Source organism: Xiphias gladius, chromosome 21 (genome assembly GCF_016859285.1).
Source record: "Xiphias gladius isolate SHS-SW01 ecotype Sanya breed wild chromosome 21, ASM1685928v1, whole genome shotgun sequence".
NCBI classification, from domain to species: Eukaryota; Metazoa; Chordata; class Actinopteri; order Istiophoriformes; family Xiphiidae; genus Xiphias; species Xiphias gladius.
The window spans coordinates 10,217,501-10,235,023 of NC_053420.1; the positions used below are offsets into that span (position 1 = coordinate 10,217,501).

Genomic DNA, 17,523 nt, shown 5'->3' on the forward strand with positions numbered 1-17,523 from the left:
CGGCAGACTGTTATTGTGATTCCTGGATATCCTCTCTGCGGGCCAAGTCAGACTTCAAACCCAACTGGAGAGATCAAAACCACAATCCACTTTGTACTTTGTAGTTTCTTTTTTTGTGCTTTCTTGCACTGTTTTATTACAAAAATTTAAGTCAAGACAAGCGATGAGCTGTCAGTCGTTACAGAAACTCTGGAAAAGTCGAGGGCTGAGTTGAAAAGACCAAATGCGAATTAAAGCTGATAATGCTGAGATGGAGATGTACTAATACAAAATGAACACACAATGTCTACTCGTTTTACAATAAGTTTAGGAAATATACCTCCAGCTCCTGCAGTGTGACTGCATGAACTTATTTAAAAGCACATAATCATCCCTCGCAAACACCAAAAAAAACAATCATCATATTAACACTTTATTCCTCGCCTGGTAAGGTAATCTAGGTCAGTGGTTCCCAACCTTTTTTTGTCGGATGAGCTCAAGTATGCCTCCAGCTAAACCACTTGTGATGTTACAAATGTGTCTGAACTGATTTGAAACTGGATGTTATTACACTTTTAAATATATAAAAATATATTGTGACGATATATTTTTTTTTCATGCAGTTGAACTGTTTAGGAACTGTTTCGGTCAGTTGGTCAAGTTTTCATTCGTACACTACCACTCCCAGTGGCAGTAGTTGGACATTTCAACCATTTTTCCATCACTTTTGGCTAGCGTTAACTATTTAAACTTTTCATTACTAACTAGCTAACACATGTTTTAATCATTATAATGTTCAAAATACATGTTATAACCATTTATCATCATTAACCATTTAGATATTTTATCTCTTACAGCTAACTATTTAAACAGTGTATTACTTTTAGCTTTTTTAAATTTTTATCCATTACATTTATCTCTTACAGCTGTTCATTAATTTATTTTTGCTAACTATTTCCTTTATCCCTTACCTTTAAATATTTCAAATATGGAGTACTTTAACCGTTTATTCATTACTTTTAGCTAACTATTAGAACTGTATATTATATTATAATATAATAAAATATTATAATATTGTATTATAAAATATTTATAATGTAAAAATATTATAAGTCTTTTCTTATTTTTAGATGTTTAAACTGTTTATACATTAACATTACTTAAAACTATTGAACTATTTCAACTGTTTATCCATTATTTTTAGCCCTTTCAATCCATTAGTTTTAGCTGTCTAGCTCAGCTGTTAACCCACATCTTTCAACAAAAATATTTTAACTATTTAACTATTTCATCCATTTATGCAGTACTCTAAGCTAACTTTTCAGATATCTCTGCTTGCTTGCTAGCTGGTTTTCATACATACAAAATCCCAACACAGGGGTTGCAGCTGACTCAATATGTGGATATATTTTTTAATGAAATTACATTTTCAATTTTTTTTTTTTTTTTAATAAGTTGAGCTTCTCTACAATCTTTCCAAATACCCCCTGGCAACAAAGAGTACCCTGGGGTACAGGTGGCCCTGGTTGGGAATCACTGAATAGGTGGCTTGTATCTTGTTATTACTGACATTCCTTGTGTGTTTTTTTCCTGATTTGTAGGCCCATCTGTGTGAGGTGTGATCTTGCAGTTTGAATGATGTTTTCTCATTCAGGTGTTCTCATTATGATTAAGTGACCCGCAATACATCTGATCAGAGCTACTATCTACAGCCCACGATGCTGTGTAGTTGTGGTTCCCAGCAGAAAGACAGTCCACTGTCTCAGGCTCCAGGTTCACACCACTAAACACTGTGCAGCCCAGATACTAGAACACTTCCAGCTAATGTCTATCAGACTGTCACTGGTAGGAAATATTGCCAGTCAAAAATGAACTGGATGGACTTACATATATCCACGCAAAATTGAAGAAAGCTTTCCAAAGGGTTTTTGCAGTGCTCTGACTACATATGGTGTAATTATCCTGTCCTCAACAGCTCTGCTGGGAATGACAGATAAAAGATTCAACTATTACTGTACCCTCTCCTCATTTCCTTGAACTACTTTCGATCTTTTCAGTAGATTCGGCAAAGAAACACTCAATACTTGGCTGATTAATCAAGTTAAGCTCTGACTGGAAGCTGCTTTTTCTGTTTCCTCATCTCAATGAGAAAATCTCGGTTTGAGAAAGTGAAAAGGTTACAGCACTTACTGTGCAGCCCTCAAGCAAGGTGCTTTAAGGGAAATCAACCTCAAAACCAGGAGGACCTACACAATATTAAGCAGGTGGTTTTAATGTTGTGGCAGTGTGATGATTTAAAGGCTGTACTTTTGGTAAAATGTCATCAGTTTCAGGTGAGTTCTCTGTTTTAGGGAGGGAACCTTTTTTGTGGCAGATTTTGTTGACCGCTGCGACAGTATGGTGCAGCTTTTGGTGCCTGTTGTATTATTCTGCTTTAGTTTTAGCTAGGAGTACCTGCTAAATATAGAAAATGTCTGCAAAATCAGATAAAAATAATAACATTGATGTTAAATGCAATGATCTATACTGGTTTCTATTACATCAGACAAAACTATTCTCTACAATTTTCTAATTACAGTTTTTCATTTGGACACATTTTTTAAACGAGAACACAATGTGATCACAACATCAAATTATGAGTGCAGTGAAATTTGATAAATGATGATATTGAATTATTGCCTTGCCCAACAAAAAAGTAAAACATAACACCAACAACACTTAACTTCTGAAATGCACTTAAATGACAGATGAATGACTGACAGACAAATTTAATTTTAAACTGCTCCATGTGAAGAAGCTTAACAGCCAGCTGTACAACACTGGTTGTACTGACCAGCACCAAGGTGGTAATGTGTGAAACTGAATAAAAAGTGAAGCAGTGCTGAAAAATCAAAGCTCATCCTTGGATAAATGAGACATAAAAAAACGTGACTTACGCTATGTACTGCTCTGTCTTGTTGAATTTCTTGGCAAGATACTTTGCTGATGCTTTGCTGGGTATTTTGACAAAGGACATCTCTTTACCGTAGCGTGTCAAGTTGCACGGTGTCTCACACACACAGTAGTCATTATCCCTCTCAACAAGAAAGTCTGAAAAATTAAGTAGACAGAAACAAAGAAAGAGAGAAGGCCAAAACAGAGAGATTTAAAGAGAGGAGACACAGGGACAGAAGGACTTGTCGTCACTCCAGGATGACAAACAAAATGCAAGCAGAGTGAAAGGCATCAAAGAAAACTAGTGAAAAGACCCCACGAGGAGACCCCAGAGACCCTTATAAGAATTACAAAAGATTAGACAGCAGCAGCAGCAGCAGCCAAAGGCCAACACGTGAGACAGTGTCATGAAAGACCAAGAGATAACAAGTCAATAAGAAAACAAGCAACAGACAAAAAAAGCCTGAAAGGTATAAGTTGATCGAGAGACAGGGGAGTTTGAAAAGGAAAGCCTCGGTGCCAGGCCTGAGGTTTACTACTTGAGAATGGTTACAATCAGGCTGAAGGAACATTATTATCTGTTATCAGGTTGGATCAGGGGCTCTGAACAGTGGGACATACACAATGAACAGTGTATACACACAAACACACACACGTAAGGAGCATGCTGGGTTATCTCCTTACCCAAGGCAGGATCTGCACACTCTTTGTACTGCTCCGGGGTGCAATATGGGGCATCTCCTAAGGGGAGGCAGAAGAAACACAATGATCACAGTCTGAACAAAAAGATGGAGCAAGGGAAGAAGAAGAAGAAGCTGTAAAAGATGCGCAACGGATGATGAGATCTGGGCTTATAATTGATTTTGTTTGGGACTGTCATTACTGTCCTTATCATGAATAGATATTTGTTACACATTTGATCTCATCTCGTAACTGCATCTCGTAATTTCATTAACTTTTTTGTGCTTTCGCTGCCTCTCATCGCTACTTCCAGTGTCTGTCACCCTCTTCCACGTTTCTCTCGCTGGCAGATGCGCCATCCCGCTCCCTTCTATCCAAGCAGAAATTATTCAATGCATTTTGGTCCAATACTCTTTCAAAATCATTTTAGTGACAGGGAGATAGAAGAGATGAATAGGAGCGGTGCACAATCCATGGGGCAGAGGATTTTAACTAGGGAGTTCTCTGTAGATTTACATTAATCAACTGCACAATCATAATAAGATAGCTGCTAATCCTGATTATACCAGAGACAGATTGTCTGGCTCTTTATATGCAACCGCATCGCTGAAAGTGACTGTGATTGAAGGGAGAGACATTAACAATTAATGGACAGGAGAGTGAGGGTTAACGGAGGCCAAATGTTTCATCTGTGCCAAACTCCTTTTCAATTGGCCGTCTCAGATGCCACACATTGATTAAATGTAGGAAGTAGACAGCAAATGCCAGCTGTAATCACTGCAAAAACACAAAGTGAAAATAGTTGAGTTTTCCGATTCATCGGAGTGTGAATGTATTTGATTATCTGCAGTTGCTGACAAATAGCTTTTGAGTTGTTTTTGTCACCGCAAATTCAAATGAAAGGACTTCGAACCACAATATATAATAACAGACAATATAACAATGTAAATCTTTATAAACAAATACAGAAATATCTACATCCAGCAATGAGATGCTTCCTCTGGTTCCTACCAGGCATGTGGACCATCCTGCAGTTGCAGTTCTCCACCAGGTATCGTGTCTCACAGTCGATCCGACAGGCGGTGATGCTGTAGGTGCTGAAGAAGTCTGAGTCCATCGGCGTGGCCTTGCAGTCCCCCCACGGCGGAGGCAGGTACGTCAGCTAAGACAGAGACAGAATCACTTTAGTTATAAAGCATACTGTATGTTGAGCATCCCGTATGTTGAGCATCCCGTCCTGGGCCCTGTTAACGGAGCCATTTGGCCTTGTACTTTCTGTCAACATGATGATAACCTCGTCATTCTGTCTATATGAGAAGCCCTTACACATTGAAGGTGTTTGAACTGTATTTGAAACTAAATCTCGTTCTTACTCCATGGTGAATAATGTTTATAGTGGTGCTTATTGTGGGAGCTTCTCTCCTACGCTTCTCCTATTCATAGTCTCCCTCTGTGCTTTCATTGTACCTCCCACTCTTCATGCAGGAACTGAATAGTATTAGTCGTGTAGTAGAGTTGTAATTTTTTAAGAGCGTCACTCTAAACAGGGCCATGTTCCTTGTGTTTTGATCCACAGATATACATTTTCTATCACACAGTCCAACCTTCCCTCAGGCCATCAGATGGTCAACTCTGACCTCTGTCTGTCCTTGGCCTTATCTTATCTTGTCCTCTGTTAATCCTTTGCACTGCCCTTCACATTTGCATATTGGCACTCAAAAGTCAAAAAACTGCATTGTGTAATTTGCTTTACAACTGTGACAAATGTATATTTTATATTTCATATACTATAAAAAAATGTAAATCCTACCCACACATCATGCAAATATACAATCTTTCATTTTTATGTATGTCTTTTTCTAATTCTTATATTTCCTCTTAATCTGATCATTGTAAATATATACCTCCTACTTCAAACCAATCCTCCGTGAATCCTCAGTAAACTTGAGGTTGCACTATAATGTCCATGTTGAAAAAGTAAGCCGAAATCACTCCAGCAGACTGCAATTTGCATATTATATTAAAATATTGGCACCATTCATTTACATTTCTGCCGCCTTCAAGGGAAAAAAAAGTGTCGAAATCTGATGTATTTAATGAAGTAGGAAGCTATAAAACGGCCACTGTGTTTCTGTCTCATCAGTTCAAACAGTGCATCACTGAGTGCTCACATAGCAATAAATTAAAGGCCACTGTTGTGATTTAGGGACCTGCATTTTACAATTTGTACTGGAGTTCAGGAGGCAGCCACGTGTGTCGCGTACTGGATTTGGTTACCAGTACCCCGAGGCAATGTTCAACATGTACATACAGTATTCATACACATGCACATATACAGTGCAGCACACTCAAGAAAACCAGATGACTCCCACTCAAATTTAATCAGGAGACTTCAATGAATCCTCTGCCTAGTTTCACATCAAGGACATTTCCCAAAGTCAAATAGAACATAAATGCAATTAAGGCTCAGTAAAATGTGATAATCAATAATAGGTGCTTGTAAATTATTTCACCTCATCATGTGGATTAGATTTACTGGGGGAGCCATATGACTTGATAATAGCTCTCTCATGCTCAGAGGTCTGCTATTTTGATTTCTCCGCATTTTCAAAACGTTTCTTCCCCCTGGTTAAACGTCTGCTACAGCTTAATTCTGCCTGGACAAAAGTGAATCTGCCATTAGAAATTTAAGGACATTTTAGTATGCTCTTAGCTGTTTAACGAACATGAAGAAGAAAACAAATCGTGTTACTGCTGTGACCTCAATTCCCCCTTCATTAACTGAGCGAGAGAGCGCAAATGAAAGGGTAAAAGGTAGAAAAGAGAGAGTAGGCAAGACTCAGTGGACAGCAAAAGAGGAGGATGCAGAAAAGCCGAGAGAAGAAACATTTAGAAGTTTTTTGCTTTATATGTTAAGTACGGGCAAATTGCAGATTTTTCTTTTGTGGGATCATGGTGAGTGGCAGTTTGGCCAGCTGAAAAAACACTGCAACAGTCTTACACTACAGGACTGCTGAAGCATGGAGTTGAATAAATGTGAGCAAACTGCATTAGGTTAATGAAAAGTGAGCCTGCCAGCCAATGAAATAAATAAATAGATAGAGAAAGAAAAAGAAAAAGAGAGAAAGAGAGATTGGAGAATCATATTAACGATAGAGTAATTGTATTAGAGGAATTGTAATGACTGTCGGAGATAGAAAAAGTAAAGGAGCTAGTGAGAAAGAGAGAAAAACAAAGAGGGACAGTCTCCTGCAGACGCGACATTGGCAGCATGCAAAATCCTGCTGCAGCCCGCCGACACTGGAACACACTCACTAGTAGTGCGGACGTGGAATGACTGAGATCATTCCCAAATCCGCCCCTTTCTCTCCTCCATTCATTATGCATGGTTCTGTAGCATATTAGGGGCCAGACTATATGATTTGGCTGGCTGCATGCTTGCCATCGCACCCGCAGAATTATTCACAGTTCAGAGGATTAAGCTGAATACACTTCATTTCACTGAGGAAGATAGACTTCCACAAGCTGACAGGAGAAAGTTTGTGTTTCTTAATAATGTTGAGGCCCCAAGTGTGTAACTATGCAGACTGCACATGGGCCCAAGGTCTCCAAGGGGAGCACAAACAGGAACAGTCCCTTCAATTGCACTGTGGGACTGGTGTTTTATTGGTACAGTATAACACCGGAGGCTCAGCGTTCGATTTACAGCTGTCATAACAGCCTTTTCAACCTCCATCATATTAAAAGAATAAAAAGTAGCTCTCCTTTCCACTGTCAGGTTTTTGAAGAGTCTGTGGAAGACTTTCTGCCTTCTGTGTGAAACACAGGATTTATTCTCAGCCAAAGTTATGTTTTCAACTTCCTCTGTGGGAAAGAGTAGCAGCATTTGTCCTTCAAAACACAGCATAGTGCTGATAGTGCAGTACTTTCCATGTGGGACGCATCAGAGTCCAACGAAAGCCTTGAACAGTGCCACCGACAATATGTTTCTCTGCTGGGTGGCTCAATCACTGAGGCCCATGTACAGTGAATTGTGATTGTGAATATCCAAGTTCAGGAAACACTGTTACAACAATGGTAAAATTCTCCATCACAAGTATTATCATCAAAATTCACTTAAAGTATAAAAAGTAGTTGTATTAGATCTGCAGAAAAATTATCCCGGTGAATGATATATTCTTATATGTGACTTTATTAAATGAATTCAGATGCAACAATGTGAAAGTAGCATTTTACTGTTGCAGCTGATCACAAAGTTTAGTCCTGTGGCTTCCAACCCCGGGTTCTGTCCCCCAACAAACAGTAACAAGATAAAACCGAGGGGTTGTGAGATGATTAATGGGGTAGGAGAGAAGAAAAAAACACAGCTCCAATAAAGAAATCTGTATTCACTTTTGGCTGGTCCGCGACAGCGGGACATTCCCTCTGCAGGTACACCTATCTGTGCGTCTCTTCCGATTGACCGCACAGAGCTTTTGTAGACTTTTTTTTTTTTTTTCCCCAATAATCTTTGCTTTTTTCTTTTTTTTGCTTCACATTTCACATACTTTTAACACTTCTGAACTCAATAAGTTATTTTGATGAAAACCATCTGAAAAGTTTAGAGGGGAAATGTCTCACAGACTTCTGAACTGTGAGAAGGGGCCCCAACCAGACACTGCTTTTCTGTAAGGGGTCACAAGCCAAAAATGTTGGAAGCAACTCGTACAGTCTTTCACAATGCATGCAATGTTATTTTATAGGCTTATAATATGCTTTCATTCAAAATCTTAGTCTGGAAGGTAACTAGTAACTACAGGTATCTGACAAATTTAGTGGAGTAAAATGTACAATATTTTCCTCTGAAATGTGGTGGAGTAGAAATATAAAGTGATATAAAATGGAAATACTCAAAGTACAAGAACCTGAAAATTGTGCAGTAATTGAGTAAATGATCTTAGTGATTTTCCTCAGTAACCTGCCTTTACATGATCAGTTTTAACAGATGACTGTTTGGAAAAGTTTTTTTAATAGAGGAAAAGAAATAAAATTAAAATTGCCATTTGTGTTTTTAATTAGTTTTTACAACCATCTAAGTACCACTCAGTGTAAAGTCAGTGGACTAGTTGTTATATGAACTTGTAATACGTTGTCAGCACCACTATCCACGTGTGAACCATAAAAACTAAAAAGAGTAAGCTAATAGAGGTGAAAATCTAAGTACACCAGAGCGCTGGGTGATTTTGTTTTCAGTGATTTCAGTACTAGACACCTTTTCACGTTACAGGGAGTCATTAGATTCAATATTCACATAAAATATCACATAGTGGAGCTTTAAATACATTCAAAATGTCTTACATTTACCTGGACTTTGTTAAAATGAAAGAGAGAGACTCTGATAAGCTCGCAAACTGAACAGCTTGTGCTCGATGTTTAAATTTCAAAAGATTGAGATACTGACTGGCTCGGGAAAGTTCGGCAAAGCTCTTGGTCTGCCTGCCTGCAGCGACGGGGGCAGACGAGGGCAGAGCCATCAGGAGCGTGCCTCAGAGGCAGCAGAATCCTCCAGATCAGGGGATTGAGCAGTAGCAGTAGAGTGCGAGTGCTACTGGAACACAGGCCAGGGCTTGATCAACCCCGGCGGGGTTATCTGAAGCCATGAAGGATGTTGAAAGATCCAAAACACCACCAATAATCCCAGGATACATCACTGATTGTGTGGGCAATTGTATCAGGTTCTGCACAGTATGTTCACACCAGACGAGGTGTTTGCAAGACAATTTCGTATTCAAATTTAGGTTTTGCAAGTATCTCTGTAAGCATATTTTGACAAAATCTGGGACATTAAAAGCAGCTTTAAAAACTTACCTTGACACTGAAGCATATTTTCCCATTGAAAAGTTTTCTAAAGCAGCTTATATTAAGAAACAGCTTAACTAGGACAATGAAACAAAAAATAAATAAATATTATTAGTACCAGCCATGCTGATATAAACTACCTCAACTGTGAAGACTAGAAAATTAGGGATTTTGTAAATGCTAACAGAGCTTAAAGAGAGACTGGCAGCAATGCTGTTGAGGTAATTGTTCACTTAACGCCACATACGTACACTACAGACATATAAACATACACTGCCAGATATAAAATATATCATAACACGTCAAAATTTAATCATAAATTTGATAACCTGGTCCCCTCCGTTAAGCCTGGTGCCAGTTAGTGTGTCCTCTTTTTATCAACTACGTTTCACCATTCTCTGAAGTTTTATTCATTACATTGAAATCACTCTATGTACTAGTACACATTTCTGGGCTTTTGTGCCTGTAAGTACCTGCAGTTAAGCTAAAAAACATGCGACCAAACTCTGCTAGCAGCCCTGCCGATCTAGACTCATTTGCTGCCCCTTAAACTCTGAAGCAGCCTTCCTGTTGAAAGTCTCCTTGCTACATCAGTGACTTTCTTTAAATCTCTGCCTGAAGCTCACTTTTAACTTTTACATTATATTGCACCAATCATTTTTGCTGTATTAATGTATCTTTTTTGTTTTTGTGCTTTTGTTTGTTCTTGTGAAGCACTTTGTAACATTGTTTTGAAAAAAGTTTTTGAAATGCAGGTTATTATTACCATTGTTAAAGCTTGAATGGCTTATGTTGACATCATGAGATATTATTTGATTTAGAAACATAATGTCTCTTCGAAATCCTCAACATTGGATTAAAAGGCTAATATTAACTTACGGATTCTCTCCGACAAAATATGCTGATATATGTTATTGTATATTCTTTATTTCATTTCTGTCATCTTTCCCAAGACATACCCGTTGTTCCTGACAGGATACAAAGGTCTGAAACCCGGGCGCCACTCCAAAGCCCAGCTGGTCTATGAACGGCGGCTCATCCTGAGTGTGGATCTGCACTTTGATCCCTGCTTCAAATGATGTCTCGTCTGTTGGCAAGAAGAGGTTAGGACACTTACAACAGGGTTGGTGATTGGTATGCACACACTGGCCTGCGTGTTTTAACCAGCAGCAGTTGTTACTAATCAATTGGAGAAGAAGCTTAGCAGGGGTGGAATATGTTTCAGCCAGAGAGTGAAAGACAAGCTGGAAACAAAGCCTAAAATAACAATTACACGTGAAGATATAAAAAACATTTACTTGGAGTCTTATTTGAGCTGGGAGGAACCATTCCTAGGGACTAATTGCTTATTCATTAGTTATACCTATGGACTTGCGTGGACGACAAACACACTGTGGTGTTTCGGGAGTTGACAGAGGCTGGAATGAGGAGTGAAAGATAAAGGAGATGGACTTCCTTCGCGGAGCAGTTGATGACAATACGTGTCGCCCCACAGGAGTCTTATTTACTTCAAGGGGAAATGAGAGTAAATGGATAAATTAATAAATAAATGATGATGAGGATAAAAGGACAATCGATACAGCTGACAGCTTCCTTTGCTACGACACTCTGCCATATAGATTTTAAAAGAAGCAGATGGGCTTCTTTAATACTGAAACCATCGCAATGACATGGTGGCTCAAATCTATACTTGTGCAAACATATTTCTATCACATTTGCAGAAAACCTGGCACTGCCTATCGTGGTGATGGCAGGCTGGATTCAAAAGATTTAGTTCCTCTGTGCACTGGTTTGGGGATAAAGTAGGATGTCTGTTTCCTGTCGCCTTTCCTCCTCGGTTTTCACTCGGTATCCTCTTTTAAGTGCCAGGCTTTCTCACTGTTTTCAATTAAAGAGCTCAGGGATGCGGCTGGAATTCAGCAAGAGATATTCAACAAAGAGCACCAGACTTCAACTGTAACACACTGCTCTTCTGAGACTGGATAGAAAGATGTTCTCTGCTGCTGCCAAGACAAATGCTTAAGGCTCGGAGCAGCACATATACATAAGTAGTGCCCAAGCTCCTGCTTGCAAAAGCACATGTCATTTTTAAGTCATGGCCATCTGTCATTCTTACACAACCTGTATAACAAAATTTGGACCGAACCTTGGAATGAAATGGAAACCTGATCATACTTGACACTGTATGAGCATGTTCAACTGCCTCAAAATTATTTCACTGTCTTTGCTTTGTTGTGAAATATTTCCAGGTACTCAACAATTAGAAAATTTCTTCGCAGAGTAGTTGATATAACCAGGAGTGGTTTTGAGAAGGAAATTATAACCTTGCCACACCCACCAACACACACATTTTCTTGGATTCTCAATAATTGTATCCTGCTGTGCTCTCTTGTGATTATTTGATCCTCACTGATGCAGGACCGGAGGGTCCCCACTAGTTTCTGAACTGACATGTCCAGCATTATTTGTTCCTCTGAGGAGTTTGTTCGTTCTCCCCGTGTCTGCCTGGGTTTCCTCTGGTCGCTCATATTTCCTCCCGCAGTCCAAAGACAAGCATGTCAGGTGAAGTAAGAAACTAAATTGCCTGTAGGTGTGAATGTGAGTGTCTGTATGTGTTAGACTGACACTGGCGCCCTGTCCCTAGCGTAACCTGCCTCTTATCTAATGGATGCTGGGATATACTCCTGCAGCCCTGAAGGATAAGTATGTGTAAAATGTGGATGGATAGAATATCCAGGATTTTTTTCACTGATATCTACTAGTTTAGACCTGGGTCCTCATTTATCAATCATGTGTATGCAGAGTTTTGTGCTTAAACCATGTATACAATCATTTCTGTGCACAGAACCCATTTATCATTTTCTGCTTGTGCTTGAAAAATGTGTGTACATTTAGAACTACTCCTGACCAGGTGTACCAACAAACACCCAGTGGTACACAGGTACAATCATGGGAAAACCAATTCCTAAATTACACACAAACCTCAACTCTACCGTAAAATTCTGCCATAAATGCCTCTGTTTTGTCTGGTTGCTCTCGTACTGCATCACTCAGCATCTGTGGCGTCATATAAGAGAAGCTAAAGGATCTGTTGATAAAATGTATTAATCAATCTGCATTCATAATTAGCATTTTTGTTTTGGTATCCACTTGAATTGATTCAACTAAGCCTTGTATATTTTCTGTTATGCTAATACTGTTAAAAAGTGCAACAATTAAAAAGTTTGCAAATTTGCATCTGGAAATCATCTGTCCTAATTTTTTATTTTTGGACAAGCCACTTGTGGAAGTGTCAGATAAAATGGTTTGATTTAGCACAATTTTTATTTACGACTTTGGGGACCTTAATGGAGAGAAAGTTTGACATTGTACAGTCTATAGGGGAACAACAGCATGCAAGCTTTTTCAAGTCCAAAATTTTGCATTTTGCAACAATTGTCCACACCACATCATAACCAGTCTTAATGCATTCACTCAAAAATAATTAACTGTACGGTAACAAATGAAGTGTGGAAATAGTGGGCATGTTGTGGAACACAATGTAACAAAAACACCAGTAAAAAACGCAGGAACACACATAAAACGAGACTTATATCCATAAATCCTTTTCAGGGGGCGGCTCTTTCTCATGTGCTACTTTTGTCCACAACAAGTAACTTCACATTAACAATAATAGCCACCCCTACTTGCCATCTGCACGTATGTAGTATGTAGACTTTGGTTGGCTGGGGATGTTTCTGTATGTAAATGTATGTGTACAAGCAGATGGATGTAGAACATGTGAGTTACATCATTGTTCATTGCATGCAGTTGAGCCTGTACGTTTGATAAAAACCAATTTTCTTGTTCTTACTGACAGTTATTACACACACATTCAAAACTTGTTTTACGCATGCTTTGATAAATTTGGCCTGAGGTGTTTGAACCGGCACATTATGCATTCCAGGGAATCCAGCCAGATTCAAAAGGTAACAAATGCTGTTATAATAGGACTAATCAATGGCCAATATGTCGCATTTTGGCATTAATGACAAAAGTGTCGAGTCTTTGGAAAAACAATCAAGTGTGGTATTCAATGAATTGGTGGGTTGATATTTTTCCTAATTGAAATATAAAAAACAATCTTGTTTCGTTAATTTCCACAATTTTGTAGTAATTTCAATATAAAACAGACTTTAAACAAGTCATCTTGAATGTTAGCAACGAGATACTGAAAACTGCATACCAATCACCTTGAAAAATGAAAACAAACAAAAAAAAAAAACCCATTTGTGATGTCAGTAAAGTTCAGTACAAAAAGTTACTCCATAACAACCATGACATAATACTAAAATAATCTGAATAATGAAAAGTATGTGACTAAAGTATATGTCTGTGTGTATTGTAGTTACTGCATCCTTAGGTTTCCACCACATCTGCTCTTGTAAAGCCTTTAATTATTTAATAATCTTACATAAAGAACATTTAAAATTAATATTATTAAATATTTAGGCTTTGAGTAGATGCAGCTTTATATTTATATATTACAGTCAGATTATGGCTTTCTGTTCTATGCTTCATGTTTAATAATTGTTAGCACAGTGTTTCTGTGACCGTGCTGAAGTCTCTTTACATTCATTTCCCAGTTCATATGAAATATTGATACAAAGACACAGCAGCATGTGCTGCAGCATTAAAAACATCGTTTCAGGGTCTCCTGAAACAGCACAGAGGAAACTCAACTGCGTTGATTAGGGGTCAACCCTGAATGGAAGAGCCTCTAGCCTCCATTGATTTTATATTATATTGGTTCTGTGCTTGTTCGATTCATGTGGACTTGAAGCTTAACCGACGAGTGATTCGATTATATTACAATGAAATAAAATTATCCATCTGTCATTAAACAGATCAGTCGATATTATCAATGGACACAGCAAGGGCATTTCATATGATCAGAGCGTGTATTTTTCAGGATCATCACTCATGATTACTGAAAGTGCAGAGAACATGTCACAGAACTTCACATTTCAGGTGCATAACTGAGTGTACATTTGCTACAGATAAAACAAAAATGTTATCTTATTTGGCCTAAAGTATGCACATGTTCTCTACACTAAATGGATTTAGGGTTTTACAATTGCATCAAAAGGGCTTGCAGTGAGTGCAATATAGCCTAGTCAGGCCTCCATCTCAGGGATTAGAGGGGTAATCTCTGTGATAGGTTTTTCCCCCTGAGATTTCTCAGAGCACCAAAACTGAAAATAAGTGGCTACTTTGGTGTTTAATTGATTGAAGAAATCTCTTTTTAACTCAAGTCGTTGCTTAAGGGCAAACATAAACACCAATCTTGTGGTTTTAGCTGAGGTCTTCAGAACTGGGGATGGGATGGTTCACGTGATATATCCTCCAGTGAAGCTTACCAGTCTCTCCCCATACAGGCAAGTATTCATCCTGCTGGATATCCAGCATCAGCTCCAGGCCATTGCCCATCCCACCCTTCATCGTCACCAACAAAGGTCGTCCATCTTGGCCTGAATTGAAGGTGTAGCATTTTCCATAGCGCGTGAATATCTGAAAAACACAAAGAAACAAGGATTTTAGTGATTTTAGCCACAACACAGGACATGAGAGAAAAGGAATAGTTAAGCCACATCTGAGCTCTCATTTCTGACCCTGAAGTAAAATCTCAGTTTCCAGCTGTATGTTTAATCCTTAAGGCGTGGAGATAAAGGTAATGCTGAGCAGGGGATTGTTTCAAAAGCAGCTAAAAAGCACCCACAGTATCCCGTTCTTGTTGCACTGTCTGCCGCAGACCTCAGAAGTCTTAGTGTTGCGATGCTGCTGATAAACTGAGCTTTCACCATTCTCAGTGCTGTTTGATACGGTATGTGCTTGAGGGAATCTGACATGACTTCAATTTCAAAGTGGGATATCCTCTGCCTGAGAAATCTCATACACAACAACAGCGACTGCTGGCATCAAAGCAAATCTCTCTTTAAAGAATCTTTAAAGAAAGTAATGATTTATGTTTTATGAGTGTGGAGCAATGATCATTATTAGAGCTAAAACAATAATTATTTAATCAATTACGCAGTTGAAAGAAAATTAAACATCATTTCAATCATTTGTTAAAATAAAATGCCAAACATTCATTGGCTCCAGCTTCTCAAATGTGAGGACTAGCTGATTTTTTCGTAAGCTGGAACTAACAATCTATAACAAAATATTTATTATTGATTAATCAGCGGATACGTTTCACAATTAATAATTTGGTCCATAAAAATTTCAGGAAATAGTAAAAAAATGTCCACCACATACTCAAGTAGTGTATATAAATGTCATGCTTTATCTGCCTAACAGTCCACGATACAAAAACATTCAGTTTAATACGATAGAAAACTAAAAATAATGCAGCAAATATTCATGCTAACTGTTTCAGCTTTAATTAAATCATCATCTAGCTTTTTCTTTTTTCAACTGGATTCATAGCACCTTGGAAAAAGAGAGCCAGCTCAATTGAGCTCAACATGCTCCAGTTTCATCTCTATGCCACACATATGCAGATGCAACTTGGGCTTCAATGAACACAGTGCTGTTTGGTCAAAACCTAAATATACCTGCCTTACATGCTAAAGAATGCAGTCGTATTAGTTTATCAGGCATATACTGTTGAACAGTATGTGCTGGAGAGATACCGTAGAGCGCAGCAGGGAACTGTGACCTATTGGCAAAGACATGATTGCCAGTGAACTAATGGATGTGTAATCAAATCATTGACATTAAGAAATGGAAGACCATGGCCATGATCCAAAATAAAACATTTTTCTACTTTGATGTCAAGCTGAATGATTGTGAGGCCTATATCAAAGCATCTTAGCTCACAATTAACTTACCATTAACCTTCCAACATTTTGACATTCATATGACAAAATGGTGAAAGGAAACAAAAGAGGATTTGTGTAGAGGAAATGAAAATAGGAGCAGAGAAGTAATAATTCAAATAAGTCTCTTACGTCCACTCTGTCTTTAATCACAACATGCAATGAAGATAAGGCTCCACTGTTAGATAGTGGCACAAATAAACTACATCACAATACAGACAGTTTGTACAAAAAGACTTTTTTTCTGGTGAGACTGCCTAAAAATGTTGCAGCTTTATATATTGTGAATGTACTGTGAGGACCTTGGGAACACATATGGAGGTGTTTATTAGAATGATGACTTACGAATAAGACATTAGTGCTTCACGAGAAATTACTCAAATGTCACAAACACCAGATGCACGGAGCAGAAAAAATTGCAGCCATGCCTCACAAAGGAAAAATTAGTATAATGCGAATCCCTGACAGTGAAGTGTGTGGGAAAGAATGGAGCGTGAATCACGATGGATTGATTCCTAGGGGGTGTGGTTATAGAGAAGCTTTTAAAGCACAAAGTGGTGAAATGTAATAAAAAGCTGTCTGATAGCCAAACACAATATGAGATGTGACCTTTCATGTGCGTAAGTTGCAAAACTGAGTCAAAAGCAGTGACTGCGACGCCCGCCTCTGTGCAGTGACTCTAGAGCAGGATACACACATCAATAAAATGCCCCTGAAATCCATCTTAGTCCTAGAGTTGGCTCTCACCATAATCAGATCACGGTTTATCATTGCTCTTTGGAATATAAAGACAGGGAAATCTTATAATATCATGGTGGCACCTGCATCAGCTGCACAGAATATTTGACAATAACAATGTGCAAAACATGCATGAAAGAAAGGCCTTTTCTTTTTAGCCTGAGTCTGTTGTAAACAGATTCTTCCCCATGAGACCCTGCAACCGTAGAACAAGCCACATTCCATTAAAAAATCTAAAACCTATCAATTTGTTAGGACAATTTCTTTCCAAGGTTTTGCCCATTTACAGCTTGCGAAGACCAATTTTTCAGGAGACTGGTTTGAACATCCAGAGAAAGAGGCAAAGTCGCTCACACTGAAAAGAGAAAAGCATTTGGCAGATAAAGAAAACAGTGATTAGATTGTTCGTGATTGTGTGGAAGTGTGTGCATCTGTTTGTCATTGTGCATGTCCCTGAGCGTGCACACACATTAGTACAAGAATATGATTGAGA

At 38.5% G+C, this 17,523-nt stretch overlaps 1 protein-coding gene across 3 annotated transcripts in view; it reads right to left on the bottom strand.

Annotated features, from left to right (window-relative positions):
* The window catches only part of asic1b (acid-sensing (proton-gated) ion channel 1b), a 145,912-nt gene that overhangs the window by 3,104 nt on the left and 125,285 nt on the right, over positions 1–17,523 (bottom strand). For all 3 annotated transcript variants that reach the window (XM_040115928.1, XM_040115925.1, XM_040115926.1), the window contains 5 exons: positions 14,832–14,982; positions 10,392–10,519; positions 4,606–4,756; positions 3,598–3,654; positions 2,916–3,069 (listed from right to left, as the gene is read on the bottom strand). In XM_040115928.1, coding sequence (XP_039971862.1) covers positions 2,916–3,069; positions 3,598–3,654; positions 4,606–4,756; positions 10,392–10,519; positions 14,832–14,982 — 641 coding nt within the window. The remainder of the gene's footprint in view (positions 1–2,915; positions 3,070–3,597; positions 3,655–4,605; positions 4,757–10,391; positions 10,520–14,831; positions 14,983–17,523) is intronic.